General features: G+C 39.1%; 6 protein-coding genes across 6 annotated transcripts in view; 5 read left to right on the top strand and 1 right to left on the bottom strand.

The window, feature by feature from the left end:
• The window catches only part of LOC133836496 (phosphoinositide 3-kinase adapter protein 1), a 37,202-nt gene extending 34,239 nt beyond the window's left edge, over window positions 1–2,963 (bottom strand). Inside the window, exon 1 of the mRNA XM_062267017.1 lies at window positions 2,691–2,963. The gene's annotated coding sequence lies outside the window, so the exon portion shown is untranslated. The remainder of the gene's footprint in view (window positions 1–2,690) is intronic.
• Window positions 1,309–1,744, top strand: LOC133836497 (uncharacterized). The gene has a single exon (XM_062267021.1). The coding sequence runs from the start codon at window positions 1,381–1,383 to the stop codon at window positions 1,687–1,689; it is 309 nt and encodes a 102-aa protein (XP_062123005.1). The 5' UTR covers window positions 1,309–1,380; the 3' UTR covers window positions 1,690–1,744.
• Window positions 2,964–3,857: 894 nt separating the features above from the next.
• On the top strand, window positions 3,858–9,656 carry LOC133838473 (uncharacterized). Its single transcript, XM_062269592.1, has 6 exons — window positions 3,858–4,017; window positions 4,760–5,120; window positions 5,179–5,965; window positions 6,023–6,441; window positions 6,499–7,213; window positions 7,544–9,656. Exons 2-6 carry the CDS (start codon window positions 4,774–4,776, stop codon window positions 9,179–9,181), a joined length of 3,906 nt encoding a protein of 1,301 aa, XP_062125576.1. The 5' UTR covers window positions 3,858–4,017; window positions 4,760–4,773; the 3' UTR covers window positions 9,182–9,656.
• A 594-nt stretch (window positions 9,657–10,250) lies between these two features.
• Window positions 10,251–10,745, top strand: LOC133838486 (cystatin-like protein). The gene is made up of 2 exons (XM_062269605.1): window positions 10,251–10,431; window positions 10,493–10,745. The coding sequence occupies exons 1-2, from the start codon at window positions 10,304–10,306 to the stop codon at window positions 10,689–10,691; spliced, it is 327 nt and encodes a 108-aa protein (XP_062125589.1). The 5' UTR covers window positions 10,251–10,303; the 3' UTR covers window positions 10,692–10,745.
• A 1,292-nt stretch (window positions 10,746–12,037) lies between these two features.
• LOC133838477 (cystatin-like protein) lies at window positions 12,038–12,616 on the top strand. Its single transcript, XM_062269595.1, has 2 exons — window positions 12,038–12,260; window positions 12,339–12,616. Exons 1-2 carry the CDS (start codon window positions 12,085–12,087, stop codon window positions 12,529–12,531), a joined length of 369 nt encoding a protein of 122 aa, XP_062125579.1. The 5' UTR covers window positions 12,038–12,084; the 3' UTR covers window positions 12,532–12,616.
• A 2,719-nt stretch (window positions 12,617–15,335) lies between these two features.
• Window positions 15,336–15,896, top strand: LOC133838482 (uncharacterized). Its single transcript, XM_062269602.1, has 2 exons — window positions 15,336–15,539; window positions 15,608–15,896. Exons 1-2 carry the CDS (start codon window positions 15,370–15,372, stop codon window positions 15,804–15,806), a joined length of 369 nt encoding a protein of 122 aa, XP_062125586.1. The 5' UTR covers window positions 15,336–15,369; the 3' UTR covers window positions 15,807–15,896.
• The last annotated feature ends 1,502 nt before the right edge of the window (window positions 15,897–17,398 follow it).

Genomic DNA, 17,398 nt, shown 5'->3' with positions numbered 1-17,398 from the left:
TGAAGAAACTGAAATCGCGCACACGTTTCATTCGTTCGTTGTGTCCGATGCCAATAAAATTTGTAATAAATATATTATATACATACTCAATAAAAACTTAAAAACAATGCACGAAATTATCGAGAGAAGACCGAATCGGAGTCCGAGACCGCGTCCGAGTAAGAAACGATTCGTTTGTAAACAATTAAAATAATTTGCTGGTAGCCAAAAAGCTAAAGCACAATTTCAATTGAATGCCAAAGAGAACGCTGAAAGAGCAACAGATAGCGATAGCAATAGAGAGAGAGAGAGAGAGACGGCGAAAGAGAGGTAGCTAATTTATTTATAAAATAGAACACTACAAAATAGCACAAATTGTTTTAAATGAATTCGGATGAGCACGCGAATATTTTTGTTTAGGAAAATTGGGAGCAACAACTAAAGAGACAGCACAGAGTGCGAGAGAGAGAGAGAGGGAGAGCTAGAGATGAGAGTGCGGCTAGTCAAAAATATAGCACATCAAACAGCTGATGATGATCTGTGGCGAACGTGCGAGAGAGAGCAAGATGGCAAGACATAGTGGAACAGCTGCCAAGTAAACATCGCTCATACGCAATGTTGTACAGCGCAAAATTTCACCCACTCGCCTTTGGCATTTTTCATTTCATTTAAAATGTAATTAATCATGCCACTGTTCCTATGAAATTTTACTTTTTTCCCCCTTTTACTGATGGACTCGGGAATGACATTTATTTTGTACATTATTTTTGCATTTCAATTTTGACTTTCACATGTTTTTCCGTTTATCGCAGTGATCGCTGCGCGACCGAATTTTTGTTGTACGTTTGCAGTATTGGTGCCAATAACAAAAACGAAAATGTTAATGTTTTATGTGGGTGCAACACAAAGTGACTCGAGACTCGAGGTGGCAGCCACGCACGTTTCACGTTCACATAAATACATAAATAATGCTTGACAAGCGCATAAAAACATCAATGAGATCGTCAAGTTGCACAACAATAATAATAGCAACAACGTTGTCTATGCAAATGGCCAACAATTAAAATTTAGTTCAATTTGTTGTCATTGTCACAATTCTGTCGACGTCTCGTCTCATCGCACTGGCAACATGCAGAACTTGGCATTTGCCTCCTCTAAGTGGGTTTCAGCTCTGCTATCTAGAAATTTGATAGACTTATTTCAACAATTTCGAAACGAAATTCTCAGAAACTGCTGTTTGGTTTAGTTTTGTTTGAACACCTGTACAAAGTTTGCTCCCCTCAAATAATAAAATATTAAATAACAAGAAATACAAATCTGTTTCTTTCGACTAAACTTTGCTTCATATAAAACCCACAACTATAGTTATCTAGCAACAGTCGTTAAAAGTTCAACATCAAAATGAGAGCTGTTAAATTTCTCGTTTTAGCCGTCATCTTGTTTTTCTGCCTTCCTGCTGACGTCACAGCCGTTACCTGCGATGTCGCACCTCTGGATCCCAACTGTATCAATTGCCTGCTGACTCCACAGAATGCCGAATGCCTTGTAGGAGCAACTTCATCCACCTCGACTACGACAACTGCGGCGCCTGTGACAACTTCGACCACAAAGAGTTCGCGACGTCGTCGGGCAAGGAAGTATTTCTCAAAGTTATTCAAGCGCATACGTTCACGTTTCCAAACACTTAAAAAGCAATTGAATCCTTTTTAAATCATAAACATTTATGATTAAACTGCTTTGAAATAATAAATTGTTTTGTGTTTAATCCTAAGTTGCAAAGTCTATTTATAGCTCAGCTCGTAAATTCCAGTAGATGGCGCACTTTTACCTTGCCAAGAAGAAGCGTGTGCCGCAATTGTTCAGCATAAAGTGTGTTGAGCATGCGCAAATTCCAATCAATTCCAAATTCCAGCAGCCACAACAACAACAAATAACGTCCATATCGAACAACAATAACAACATTGTTCCCTCATTTCATGCACACACACATGCACAAATAGTTAAGTACGTGTGCCAGAGAGGGAACGAGCGTGCTTCTGTGTGTGTGTGTGTGTGGGAGTGCGTGGAATATTAATTAAAGTTTGCGCTTAGTTTGATTTCTTCCCTTTAGACAATATACACAGCACTCAACAAGTGTTTTTGCGTTGTAAAAACAAGCGAGCGTGGCCAAAAACAAAATACACAGAATCAAAGCGATGAAATTCAAATACGAATTAAATGCATTCCAGAGAAGGGCAAAAATCGCGCGACCAAACCACCAGCGAACGAGCGACAGAGATGGCGATTGGGTAGGCATGCAAAACGCGTAGCCGAAAGCGAGATCAGTGCTGAGATTAAAGAAGAAGCGAAGAAAGGAGAGGATAGTCCAGAAATGTGACTACATACATACATATGTATGTATGTATATGTGTATGTATATGGATGGGGCAACATCATTACATAAATGGCTGCCTTGCAAATATGGACATACAAACACACATACTTATGTACGTGTGTATGTATTTGAATTTGCAAGAGTATTCTGCCCCCTCTTTGCATTTAAGACACGCATCTTGCATATTTCGCCTTGATGTTGATCGACAGTTTGACATTTTATGTCGTCGCCGCCTGTCAAAGGATGGCGGTTATTTTTGTTGTTATCGCTTCAGTTGTTGTTGTCCATGCTGCTGTTTTCCATTTGCTTTATATTTAGCTTAAAACGTAATACTTACTAGAAAAACAAAACAAACGCAACAAGTTGGCACGATTTTTTGTTTTAGCTTCAATTTCCACCGATAGATGACGCTGCTGTATAACGGTATTCGATTATTGTTGTGGTTATCAATGCGAGCACAGAACGACGAAAATCAAAATTGAATCACGAACCGCTTTTACTCGACATTTTCCAAATTGTTCAGAACAACGCGCACGTCGCTTGCGCCAAACGGTTCCACGGCAAAACGAAAATTAAATGGTCGCTTGGCTGACGCTGCCCCAAAACCCCCAACACAAAACACAACACACAACACAACGCAACACAGCTGCAATAAAAATAAAAGCAGAGCAAAGGCAAAGCGAAAGCCAAAACGTTTTTGCGCGCGTTGGGCGAAGCGAGTTGCTCTCTCTCTTTCTCCCTCTCTCGCTCTCGTTTAAAGAGCAAAGCTCTAGGTTCAAAGAGAATCATGCGCATGTGTTTGTAATGTGCATTCAATGATCGTCGGTATTCGTATTTGGGTCTGGAAAGCATTCCAAACACACATGCTAATGAGATGAGCTAAAATGTTTGCCTTATATGCAGCATGCAGCTATAGGGCTTCAATTAGCCGGAGAAAATACAAAATAATACATATCTTAAATTATATTCCTAAACATTCAATCTATTCTCCAAATTTGTTAAGAAATAGCCATGTTTAAACGCCGTATTTTTTACGGGTAAATTGAGGATTTCAAATTTAACGTACAAATCAACAGTTTATTGTAAATTGCGTTTACCAACACTAAAAAAAGCTCTGGCTTCCATTGACTTGCTTTATTAACTTTCTACTATTACAGCAAAGAAATAAAACATTTAGAAATAATCTTTTTTATTTAATTTGAATTTTATATAAATATAACATAAAGTAACTAAGTATTTTAAAATACTTTGCTCGCTTGGCAATGTTAACAGTCGCCGGCATTTTAGCTTGGCATTCAGCTAACAGCTGTTAAATTTGAATTATTTTTAATATCAACGAGCTGGAGCACTTTCTGATAAATTGAAACGAAACTTAAAAGCTAAGCTCAGCATTAATTATTTACTTATATGCAATTTTAATTTTTTCTGTAGTATTCCGTTAACATTCTTTCACATATGCGCTGGGCACACATACATATCCAACATGCATAGCAGCAACAGCTGTGAGTTGGAGAGAAGCAAACTATGTACATATGTGATTGCGCTACGAAAATTCTTTCACTTCGAACGTATTTTCAGTTTAAGTTTGCATTTACTAGAACCCAATAAAAAACTGCCGGTCAACAATTAAAATAATGACAACAGTGTAAAGTTCAATATTGCAGGTAAAACAAACAAGTGTGAAGTGCAAAAGTGTTGGTTCAAATTGGACTATCAAAAAGACAAAGTGTGTGAATTGAAATTAAATGAGAATTTTTGGGCGTGATGTAATCGCGGCAGTGTGAGTGCCACGACTGCGCCATCTATTGTCTTATCTAGTGAATTATATATAATTCTGTTATGCACTTTTATGTGCAGAAATTGGAGCTCGGGTTACCGGTGTGTTTGTTTATTATTATTGTTTTGTGAACTTGAGGTTATGTGCATCGCTCTGGAATATAAATAAAACACAGACTTATTAGTTGGGAAAAAATCTTATGGCCATTTAAACAGTAAAGAAATACTTAACGTTGTGCACGACACGTGCGTGTGAGCGGGACGACTAATGCGTACTTTTGCTGGAAGTGCGCAAGCAACAAAGGTTGCCAGCACAATCAAAATCACAGAAATTAACGTAACTAAATACTATAATTTACTGCATTTATTACCTAATAAAATTACAATGATCCGTTGACATGAATTAAATAAATAGTACTGAAATCGTATACGCATATTCGGTTGTTTTAAAACGTAAACAGTTTGTTGTGTACGCTTACAGCGATCCGGCAACGCTAAAACGCTCTCTCACTCTCCCGCGTACTTTTTTTTTTCCCACAGAGCACATGTTACCAATTGTTGCTCATAGTGATTTTTGTAAATTTAGTGTAAACCGTTTTGTGCAACAACAATAATAATTTGCATTTGCAGCGCAGCATTGAGTTATGAACAGTCAGGATTATGGCGGCATCCAATGGATACAACAGCACTCCGAAACGTCGGATCTGCTGGAAAACGGCGCCAACGAAAATGAGGTGACTGCAGCCGCCGCCTATTTGGTCAATGGCAATGCCACCGACGAGGATCTCGATCATATGGCGGCTGAGAATCTCATCTTTATGGCACGCGACGGCCAGTTAAGCGAGATCATTGCCGCCAATGAAGCTGGCGGAGGAACAGTTTTGATCACAGACAGTGGCGTCGCCTATGCAGAATCCTTTGATGATGATGCTCAAGTGGTCACCGAGGAGATCATCACTGATGATTGGGTGCAACACCAAGGCGCCGAGCGGTAAGTGAATAATTTTATACATATAACAACTATTTTAATTAAATCTGCTCTGTTTCAGCGTGGAAATCGCTGCCGAGCAAATTGCGGGCAATGCCAATGCGTTGGAGCTGCTGGATATGGAGCAGGACGAGTATACGGCTTTGCGCCCATATCCCTGTGATTTCTGCAGTCGTCGCTTTCGCAAAAAGGCCAGTCTCAATAATCACATGCTTGCCCATCAAACGGATCGCCCGCATCTCTGTAAATTGTGCGGAGCACGCTTCTCGCGCCGTGCCGAGCTAATCAGCCACTTTAAAGCGCATGCCGAGGCCCAGGATGCAGCTGATGCCGAGGCTGCAGCGGCGGCAGCGGCAGCGATAAAATTTGAACCACAGCAACAACAGCGGCAAATTGTTGATCATTTCTATGAGCAAGAGTGGCCCATGTATCCCGAGCAGGAACAGGAGCAAGAGCAACAACAGCAGCAGCAGCAACACATTCAGGACGCCGAGCAACTAACGGTGGTGCAGCAGGCCAGCTATGCGGAGCCAGTGGCGGCGCCACCAGCGGTACGAGGACGCATCAGCCGACTCAAGCCCAAGGAGGAGAGCACACAGTATATTGTACTTGCAGAAAAGCAGGCGGCAGCTGATGAACTGCAGCAGTTTATGGAACATTTGCCTGCGGATTTGGACAATGCAACAACAACAACAGCAGCAGCAGCTGTAGAACCCGCAGCTACATCTGATAATCAACAGGCGGCTGAAGCGTCACGTTTCCCAGTGCTGGACGAGAGCAAACCCTTTGTTTGCCAACAATGTGGCTTGGCGTTTGCGCGCGAAAAGGCGCTCGTCTCACACATCAAGGTGAGCGACTAGCGATTTGCTTGAAAACTTAAACTAATCTATTCGCTTAATTGCCAGAATCATCGCGTGGATTCGCCTTTCGAGTGCAATCAGTGCCAGGAAATGTTCTGGGACACGCACAGCCTGCAGGAGCATCAGAAGACGCATCAGTTCGAGGAGAGCAACTCAGAATATGATCCCGCCTCGGCAGGCGAAGATAGCGCCAGCGAATCGGAAGCCGAACAGCTTTATGGTGATTTCTATTGTACAGAATGCGGCATTTCGTTTCATCGCCAGGATCTGTTGCGACGTCATGCCAAGCAGCAGCATGCCACAGAGGGCAGTGCAGATGCTGAGGGCGAAGGCGACGTCGGCGATGGCGATGCCGAGAATACCAAAGATGCGACGCATTGTTGTGACACATGCGGCAAATCATTTGCTCGTGCCTTGGAGCTGCGTGCTCACGCCGAGATTCATGCACGTTTTCCGCCTTTCAAGTGAGTAGTTGACTACCTAGGTTATGTGATTTGTTGTCTAATTCGTACTCCTTGCAGATGCGTCTTGTGTGGCATTAGTTTCTATGAGGAACAGGCCATCAAACGTCACTTGCACACGCGTCATCCACACGAACTGAAGCCCAACTCGTGTGTGCTGTGTGGCAAAGAGTGTCGCGATCGCAAAGCGTTGATCAAACATGCCTGGGATCATTCGCGTGAAAAATGCCACTCGTGCTCCAAGTGCGGCAAGAACTTTCACAACAAGGCGCGCCTGAAGCGGCACATGGCCTCGCATCGTGATAAATCCGTCATTTGCGAGGTGTGTCACGAGGAATTCCCCGACGGTCGCACGCTTTCCAATCACCGACATTCGCATAGCACAACGTCGCCGGGCAAACTCTTTCCCTGCCACGAGTGCGGCAAAACTTTCGGTTCGCGCAGCTCCCAGCAAATTCATGTGCGCATTCACACGGGCGAACGTCCGTACGGGTGTCGCTACTGCTGGAAGGCCTTCGCCGATGGCGGCACCTTGCGCAAACACGAACGCATTCACACCGGTGAAAAGCCTTACGCCTGCTCCGTGTGCCCACGGGCCTTCAATCAGCGTGTCGTTCTGCGCGAGCACATACGCTCGCATCATTCGGGACTCGATGCAGTGCGGGGCACATATTATTGCACCGTCTGCACTGCGGATCTGTCCTCGTCCAATGAGCTTATCCATCATCTCATTCAGCACAGCGACACAAACACCGCCAAGCAACGACAGCCAATTGTGAGTACTACTTGATTGACTACTTGAATCCTTGTAACATTTATTAGCTGAAAGTACAATATTAGCTATGAAGTACAATTTATGTGCTTAAATGAAAGGTGTAATCAGAAAGAACCAGTTTCTATAGAGGCGTTAAACCTTTATTTCAATTTTATGAAAGCAATTATTTTAGCCAGAAATATTACTAAATTATAGATGAAAGCTTATGCATTATTTCTGCATAAAGGCAGAATATATTTCGATTTTTATTTGCTCTATTTCACGGCTAAAACTATGCTTATAATAAGCTCGAAACATATTAATAATAAATGAACAATGTTTCGTTTTTAGACTGGTCCCCGCAAATACAAGCGACGAAGGAAACTGCAACCGCATGAAATTGCACACATGCGGGCAGAGAACAAGGATGGCGATGAGTATGCCAGCGACATGGATCTCGGTGAACTGGACGTGGAAAACGTGGATGATTTCTTCGATGGCGCCCATGCAGCGCCCAGCAAAAAGGAGAAACGCAAACGCAATGCTGCTGGCCAAACAAAGCCAGCGGCCAATGGAGTTAACAACAATGCAACGACGCCAGCTAAATCCGGTAATCAAGAGCGTGGCTGGGACGATAAATTCCTACAGGCCAATAGCAATGGCAATGCCGGAGGCAGCAACGCTGCAAACGATGATGCTTTTAAGAGCATCTTTCAAATCGATTCAATGGTTATGGTCAATGACACCACATTGCAGCCCATCAGCACATCCAGCAGTGGTGCTGCAGTTGCGTCGAAGACGCGTCGCAGTGCCAAGCAAACGCCACAAACACAGCAGCAGACGCCGAGTAACAAGTCGGGAGCAACAGCGACTGGCGAGTCAAGTACGACGGTATCTTCGAGCACTCGCAGCAGCCGCAAAAAAACTGCCAAATCCAGCAAAGCGACAAGTGCAGCGACGACAGCAGCTACTGCAAGCAGTTCGCGTCCACGCATGATCCATACGGAAAAGACCCGAGTGCCGCAAGAGAATGCGACAAAGAAGTCGACGCGAGGTCGTTCGTATGTGACGCGGACAAATGCCAGCGAAACCAGCAGCAGCCAGCAGTTGGGTGGTCTGGTCAAGTCGAGTGGCGTCGCCAGTTCGTGCATTGTGGATGACTATGAGATTATATCGCCCGCCACTCAGCCACCGAATCAGATCAGCTCGAGTCCGCTGCACATTAAGCAGGAACAGGAGCAGCATCAGCACCAACAGCAGCGCGGGTCGCTCATGTACGATGACACACATCTGCTGATCGATACGGCGCTGTTGCGCGAAAAGACCTACGAGAAGTTCAATCCCAGCATTGTCAATGATCTCGAGGAGATATTGCGCAGTCCGCTGAAGCATGATCGCAATGCGCGGCTTCGTTTCACCAGCGAATCGTCGACAACGCCACAGTTTCTGCCCGAAGAGGAGCAGAATCTGATTAAAATCGAACCAACGTCGCCGGATCTGCGTGAAATGGTCGAGAGCCAGCAGCGCGTTAGCTCCGCTGGACATGGCGGCACACCCACATCGTCATCATCGGCGGCGCGTACTTCACGCCATCTGCGACAATTAACTGCCAACTCGAGTTCACGAACTGCCGCAAAACGTGGCAGCAGCAGTAAAGCTGGATCCACGTCGAGTGCCAAGAAATCCGCATCATCCTCATCGTCTTCGTCGTCGTCTGTGGCCGTCAGCAAAGCCAACAACTCGTACCTCAGCTATGGCGTTGATTCCTACCATGTGAGTGTGGCTGGCAATGCCAGCTCTTCGGATGTCAGTTCTGGTTTCTTTTCCATCTCCGAAGTGGTCTCCGCTGCCGATGCCGCCGATGCAGCTGCCAAGGCAGCAGCCGCCAATAAACCGGAACGTCGTGCCCGTTGCTATGAGTGCGAGATGTGTTCGGCCAACTTTCCGGATCGAGCTCAGTTGCTGGAGCATGTGCATATACACATCTGATCAATCAATATACATATGTCTGTTGATACGGAGAGGGAATTGTTATTGGAACTGTTTTGTAGCGCTTGTTAGTAACACAACTGTTAAGTTACTAAAACTAAATGAAGGAAGAAAAAAAACATATAATGAAAACTAATACCACAATTAATGTAATCTTTAAGTTTTTGCTTAAGTTTCTCGCAGGATCAAACGTATTTTTTGAAATATTTACGTACATTTCAATTACAAATTGGAAACATTGTTAGGCGGGACGAATAATCTATATATAAACCTATAAAAATGATATATATATATACATATGTATAATACAAACATATACTGTAATATAGGAGCATCGAGAGATCGTTGATTAATGCGTTATTTAAATTGCGTAAAGAGCGTAGCTATAAGGCTTTTTAAATTTGTACCTCAATTTTGTTTCTAAAGAATTGGTATGCTGAAGTAAATAAATCCATAATGGTTTTTCATTTAAAAACATGTTGTAATTACTTTCGACATTTCAATACCGAGAATAATTATGACGGAAGTCTATCATCATTGTATCATTGCTATTACAACGATCTTGAACTTCGACTATAACAAGCAATTTCTCTATTTTACACAATCGATTCTATGTTATCGGTGTTTGTATACAGATAATTGCAATCGTTATCGTTGAACAAAAAGTTCCGTTGATAAATTCCCTTATTTACCATATGTTCTCAGTTTTGTACTCATTTAATCACTTGTTATGACTCAGCTCTGGAAATGAGTAAAGTAAATACATAAGTATTTGTAAGTATGAAAGTACGTGTGTATATCCATATGTTTGTATATTTATCGCTCTTTGTCCGCTGTTTTAGCCTCTCCGAGAGTACAACGCTCTCTCAATCATACAAAGAAATCCCACAAACTCAAACGTATGACTTGTTGCAGTGTTAAGTTTGCGGTGTGTTCAGTCATCGCCGAGTTTCCAAACAAAGCGATTTTTTTTTGTATTATTTATTAGTCTATTTGTTTTTGTTCGTAACTTGTTCCTACCGCTCCCATCGGCAGTCGATATCAGGTATTTAATAGAGTGTGGTTCGATGAAACAACAACTTGGTATGTTAATTTATTTCGTCTTATCACTTGTTTGCAGACATGGCAGACCGCGGCGATAATTTATTTGGCGGTATTAGACAAATCGATGGTGAAAACCGAGAGGAAGCATTGGATCTACTAAAGAAAACACTGGAGACTTTGGCCACTGGCGAAGGACCCAGTTTAAAGTGAGTTATAATAATAACAAATGATGTAAGTTGAATGATATCATTCTTCTATTTTCGTTAGGGTTGTAAATGTAACATCGGTATCGTCACAAGTGGTTGCTGGCACACTATATCGCTATAAGGTCCAACTTTCCCAGGATGATGATATTAAGGAGTCCTATGTGGAGATCTGGTCGCAACCGTGGCTGAAAGAAAATGGCACCAATATAAAAATCAAATTTGATGGCGAGGAAAATAATTCAGTTGATAAAACATTCTAAGATTAATTTGCAAATGGCATGAACACGTCACATTAAAGCGTATTATTAAAATTATTTGATTATCGTTTTAATATGCGAAGGCTCGTCTATAAAAACTGGAAATACCCGTTGCCAGAATTAGTATAATTCAACAATGAACGGGATGAGATTCGTATTTATTCTAACCTTTTTCGTTGGATACGGTATTATTTTCTTGACTGATCAGGCAGTGTCTCTAAAGAGATTCAATGATGTTTCATATTCGAAGCATCGCAGCGGCAACTATAAGTAAATTAATTCAACAATATTTATTCGATTTACTTATTTAAATGACTTTAATAAACTTGTTTAGTGTGTCAAGCGGTGAAAGGAAAACGTTTGTCATCGCGAGGCCTATTTCTTTTTCAAATACAAGCAGCACTACAACTTGGCCCACTACTGAAACCGTTTAACTCTTGTACAATGATCTGATGAGAACTCTTCTATTTTGATAGCCCGGATGATATTTTTATTGCACTTTTTATGATCAATTCTATATTACTCCAAATATAACCCTATAAAAACATACATCATTATTAGCGAAATTAGTTTCATTATAAAAAGTACGGTATGAAGTTCTTTGATCTTATTGTTATTCTCTTTAATATCTGTAGAAAGGATCACCTACGGATCTTGAAAGTTCTTTGACCGATTTATTCACTCTTTATGAGTTGTTTGATGTTTTGTGTTTAGAAATTAGAATGTATTTTGCAAAAAGATTCCATTTTGTTCCCATTATGAGGGCAGTTCAAATCAATAAAACGAATAGCACAGATTATTCAGTGTACTTAAAAAGTTCGTTGGAATTAAAATACATAAAAATAGCTTTGGGAATTTTTATAATAATGTCACATAACCCCGAATGCCCTAATAAGTATTTTTTTTAATGACCTCCATCAAATTGTTGTTTTAATTAAGAAACAAAAATAAATAAATAAGTTTTGTTCGACTTACAATTGTCATATCTCTTCATAAGCTTTCAAACTATTGTAATCGGTTCTGCTAATACATTTTTATTATGTGTGCTTTTTTACAAACGTAATCAAACTGACTAACCCAGTGTCAAGATTATGTTGTTAATTAATAAAAACATTAAAATATATAATGCTGTATTATTGATGAACTGAATTTCTTCGTTAATTAATAGTAATTGACTGAATATTTAAATATATACGTTTCCCGTTTTGCCCGGGTGGAGAGAAACTAAAATATATTCAGAATCGATCGAATACATATGTACGAAAGAGTGATAGAGAGAGAGAGAGAGAGAGCGAGAGAGAGCAGACTGAATGAGTGCGATGCGTATAAATACGACTGCTGTGGCGTTGCGCATTCAGTTCCAAAGCTACCTTCGCTCAAGCTGAAACTATACAAAATGATCGGTTCAAAGTTTTTCTACTTGACACTCTTCGCAGTTGTCTGTGTGTCGCTCTGTGACGGACAAATTGTTGGTGGTCACACTGAACTGCAAGGAGATGACCTACAGAAGGCTATTGAGAACTTGGATGCAGTTTTGGCTAAGCTGTCTACCGGCGATGGACCCAGCTACAAGTGAGTGATATTATATCAATCATAGTAGATAAACAAAATTAACTTATTGTCTTTATGTTTGTTTTTCTATTCACATAGAGCTATTAAGGTGATCAAGGTGACAACTCAGGTGGTTGCTGGTTCCCTCGAGACCTACACCGTGGAATTGGACAAATCGGGTGCTTCCAAGCAGTGCACAGTTAAGGTCTGGACTCAGGCCTGGCTCAAGGAGAACGGCACCAACGTAACGGTCGAGTGTGAGGGTGACGAGAAGGTTGATTCTACCTGGTAAACAAATCGTCAGATCTATTCAACAATAATCGGATGATGTGATGCAACCGCTACTTCAATAAAATTGATTTCAATCTTGAACGTAATTCTATTTGATTTGATTATTTCTCAGAGTCTGTTTCCATATTGTACTTATATACATATGTGCGTATATAATGCTGAGTTGATGTCTGATTCATCTGTGGTTTATAATCCCTACTTTGAGCTGAGCAACTAAAGTGACTGCGGAAACTTTTATAAAGTCACTTAAAGTCATAGTATTTGTATTTATATAGCATTTTAACTAAAAGGTTTATACAAACTTGAATGACAAACAACGATCATGCGATGTCAAGTAGAGCTGGAACTATAACCAAGTCCCATTTAAAGCGATATTTATAGTGTGATTCATATAGATTTTGAGCTAACGATAACTGGAACTATTGAAGAACCGGAACTATTATTCATAGTGCTGTAATTCTATTCATAGAGCTGTAATTTGTATAGATTTGTTTTTTTTCGATATGACAATTGACATTTCATTTTCGATAATGCAGATGACAACTTAATGAATTGCAAAATGCCATGCAAAATGTTAATATTTAATATTCTTTTTGTGTATGCCTATATAAAAGCTGATAGAAGTTCGCTAGCCAACTCAGTTCTAAATAACAAAATGGAAGGAATGCAATTTATATATCTTCTTGTCGTTCTTGCACTGATCTGTAATGGAAATTGGGCTGCAGCTGTGGACAATTCTTTAGCCCTACTACATAATTCTTTTAATGAGTAAATTATAAACATCATTACTATCAGTTCGAAATTATATGTACTATATATGTTTTTTGTCTAGTGAGTCCAATGAAGGCCTTTTAATTGTCGATGAGGAAAGCTTTTCTGATGAGCTAGAAGTTACTTTGATAACGGCAATTCCAACTCGAAACACCGTTTAAAGCAAAATTTCAAATTCATTTAAATTTAAATTTTTTGAACTAAACATGCTTTTTATTTGGCCTTAAATTTAACAGCGTATTATTTGTTCTTTGTTTTTTAAAAATCGTGACTACATAAGCAATGCGATGACCTAATTATTTTTTTTAATACATATATAATAATTCTTATCAGTTTCTTAAAGCTTTTATTTGGCTACCAGAGAAATTTGTGTTCACTTCATGAAATACATATTTACTTTGAAGAAAGTGTATAAATATTATTGCTTTGTCGCGGGGCTTTTAATTCAAAGAAAATATTTGGTACAGCTTCAACATAGAATAATGCGCGCTATAAAATTATTCTATTTGTTAATCTTTGCTCTCGTGTGCGTCGCGCTTTGCGAAGGAACATATATGAGGGGAGGCCGTCGCCATTGGAGATTTAGGCACCGCAACAGGTACCCTGGTCGAAGATACGGTACGTTTCTAAGACATAAGGCACCTGCGGTAAACGGAACTATTCTTGCTGTAAATGGAACTATTCCTGCTGTAAATGGAACTATTCCTGCTGTAAACGGAACGATTCTTCCTGTAAACGGAACGATTCTTCCTGTAAACGGAACGATTCTTCCTGTAAACGGAACTAATCCAGCTGTAAATGGAACTATTCCTGCTGTAAATGGAACTATTCCTGCTGTAAATGGAACTATGCCGATACATAAGTCATATCGAAGACATCATATCCGAAAACATAAACATCATAGAAAAAAATTTTAAATTTTGAATGATTTTTCAATATATTTATGTATACTTGATCCAAAAACCGCACTCAAATTTTTATTATTATTATTTACAAATAAATCTCAGTTGTGTTCTTATTTTGTATTATTATTATTATTATTATTATTTACAGTGTAGGACTTTAATTGCACGTGCTTTGATATCTCATGACATACTGCATATTATTATATAATACATATTTTCAGCTTCATATCTTATACGGGAATTTAGAATTGATCTTGCACAGTTATAAACTATTTATTTACGCTTTATGTAAAATGTTTCATAATGCATCCCTATATAAAGAATAGTGTTTCCTAGGTAAACTTCAGTCAAGTGACACTCAAACAATATGGCCGCTTTAAAATTATTTTTCTTGACAATTTTAACCTACGTCTACGTGTCAAAAGGTATTATAGCCGTGGAACCGAAAGAACTGACAGGACCTGAACGAGAAGCTGCTGTAGAACATTTATATACTGGTCTGCATAAAGTTTCTATTTCAGGTGGTCCAGTATACAAGTGAGTTCAATCTTGCGAATCTGAAGTATTTAAATATATTAATATTGCAATTTCTCAATACAGAGTGTTGAGAGTTAATAAGGTGACTAACAATAGTCGAATTGTTTATGCACCTAAATATATCTACGATGTGGATCTGGTTGTTGGAAGAACTGTCCTGCAATATATAGTCAGAAACGGAATCTATTATCCGCCCACGATGGGCCGTAATTGGATTTCGATAGAGCGTAATGGGAAAGTGGAATTTAGATTGAACTATTGAGCAGTCGTCGAATGAATTGAACTATTGAACTTATATATTTTTCCATTTTGTGGTATATACCTTTAAACTGCACAGAAAAGCTTTTGGTTATTATTTTCAAAACTTCACTACATCAATTTGTATTTGCAAGATTAATAATAAAATTAGATTCAGCAAAAGTGAAAAGGTTCAACTGTACTTGATATCTCGTGACATAAAGCAAATTATTATCTTTTCAGCTTCATATCTTATACGGGAATTTAGAATTGATCTCGCACAGTTATAAACTATTTATTTACGCTTTATGTAAAATGTTTCATAATGCATCCCTATATAAAGAATAGTGTTTCCTAAGTAAACTTCAGTCAAGTGACACTCTAACAATATGGCCGCTTTAAAATTATTATTCTTGACAATTTTAACCTACGTCTACGTGTCAAACGGTATAATGATCGGGATGCCGATAGAACTGACAGGAGCCTTACGAGAAGCTGCTGTAGAACGTTTATATACTGGTCTGCATAAAGTTTCTATTGCCGGTGGTCCTCAATACAAGTGAGTTCAATCTTGCGAATCTGAAGTATTTATGTTAAATATATAAATATTGTAATTTCTCAATACAGAGTGTTGAGAGTTAATAAGGTGACTAATCAAAGAATAATTGTTAATGCACCTGTGGATACCTACGATGTGGATCTGGTTGTTGGGAGAATTGTCAAGCAGTGTATAGTCAGAATCACAATTCATTATCCGCCCACGGCGGGCGATAATAGCATTTCGATCATATGTAATGGGAAACTGGAATTTGAAATGGACTACTAAGCAGTCGTCGAATGAATTGAATTTGACTAATATATTTTTCCTTTTTGTGATATATACCTTTAAACCGCACAGAAAAGCTTTGGGTTATTATTTTCAAATCTTCAATACAGCAATTTGTATTTGCAAGATTAATAACAAAATTAGATTGAAGGAAAAGGTGAAAAAGTTCAGCTTAATATATGTAAAAATACATAAATTCAATTATTACATTTAAAACAATGCAGCTTCAACATAAAGAATCTTCTTTCGATGACTAATAAAATAGTTTCTGGATTATCTGTGGATATTTACGATGTGAATCTGATTAATAAAGGCACTGTCAAGCAGTGCGAAGTCAAAATCAGGACTCGACCATTGAAACCGGGAAGCATCATAAGCATTAGGATCGTGTGTAATAGAAAACTTGAATATGAAGCAAACTACTGATCTTCATTTGAACTACACTAATATATTTTTTACTTTTTATGATGTACATATGTCGCACTACAGTAACACTTGTCAATTTAAATAACAAAATTACATTTAAAACAAAGAACAGCTTCAACATAGAATAATGATCGCTATAAAATTATTATATTTGTTAATCTTTGCTCTCGTGTGTGTCGCGCTTTGCGAAGTTACAGCTATTCGAGGAGGAGGTCGACATTGGAGATTCAGACATCTTAACAGGTACTCTGGTCGAAGATGCGGTACATTTCTAAGACATAAGGCACCTGCTGTAAACGGAACGATTCCTGCTGTAAACGGAACGATTCCTGCTGCAAACAGAACTATGCCGATACATAAGTCATATCTAAGACATCATATCCGAAAATTTAAACACAATAGAAAAAATGTTAAAGTTTAAGTGATTCTTCAATAAATTTATATATCGCTTGATCAAAAGTTCTCAACCGCTTTCAATTTTTTTTTATTATTATTTACAAACAAATCTCAATTTTGTTCTTATTTTGTATTATTATTATTATTATTATTATTATTTACAGTGTAGGACTTTGATTGCACGTGCTTTGATATCTCGTGACATACTGCAAATTATTATATTTTCAGCTTCAAATCTTATACGGGAATTTAGAATTGATCTCGCACAGTTATAAACTATTTATTTACGCTTTTTATAAAATGTCTCATAATGCATCCCTATATAAAGAATAGTGTTTCCTAGGTAAACTTCAGTCAAGTGACACTCCAACAATATGGCGGCTTTAAAATTATTCTTCTTGACAATTTTAACCTACGTCTACGTGTCAAACGGTGTTATGTTCCAGATGCCGAAAGAACTGACAGGACCTGATCGAGAAGCTGCTGTAGAACATTTATATACTGGTCTGCATAAAGTTGTTCTTGCAGGTGGTCCAGTATACAAGTGAGTTCAATCTTGCGAATCTGAAGTATTTAAATATATTAATATTATAATTTATCAATACAGAGTGTTGAGAGTTAATAGGGTGACTAAAAATAGTGTAATTGTTTCTGCACCTGAATATATCTACGATGTTGATCTGGTTGTTGGAAGAATTGTCAAGCAGTGTATAGTCAGAATCGGAATCTTTTTATGTGCCCACGACGGGCCATAATTGGATTTCGATCCG

This window comes from Drosophila sulfurigaster, chromosome 2R (assembly GCF_023558435.1).
Source record: "Drosophila sulfurigaster albostrigata strain 15112-1811.04 chromosome 2R, ASM2355843v2, whole genome shotgun sequence".
NCBI lineage: Eukaryota > Metazoa > Arthropoda > Insecta > Diptera > Drosophilidae > Drosophila > Drosophila sulfurigaster.
The sequence above is the reverse complement of the archived record's forward strand: the minus strand, read 5'-3'. Positions and strand labels throughout refer to the sequence as shown.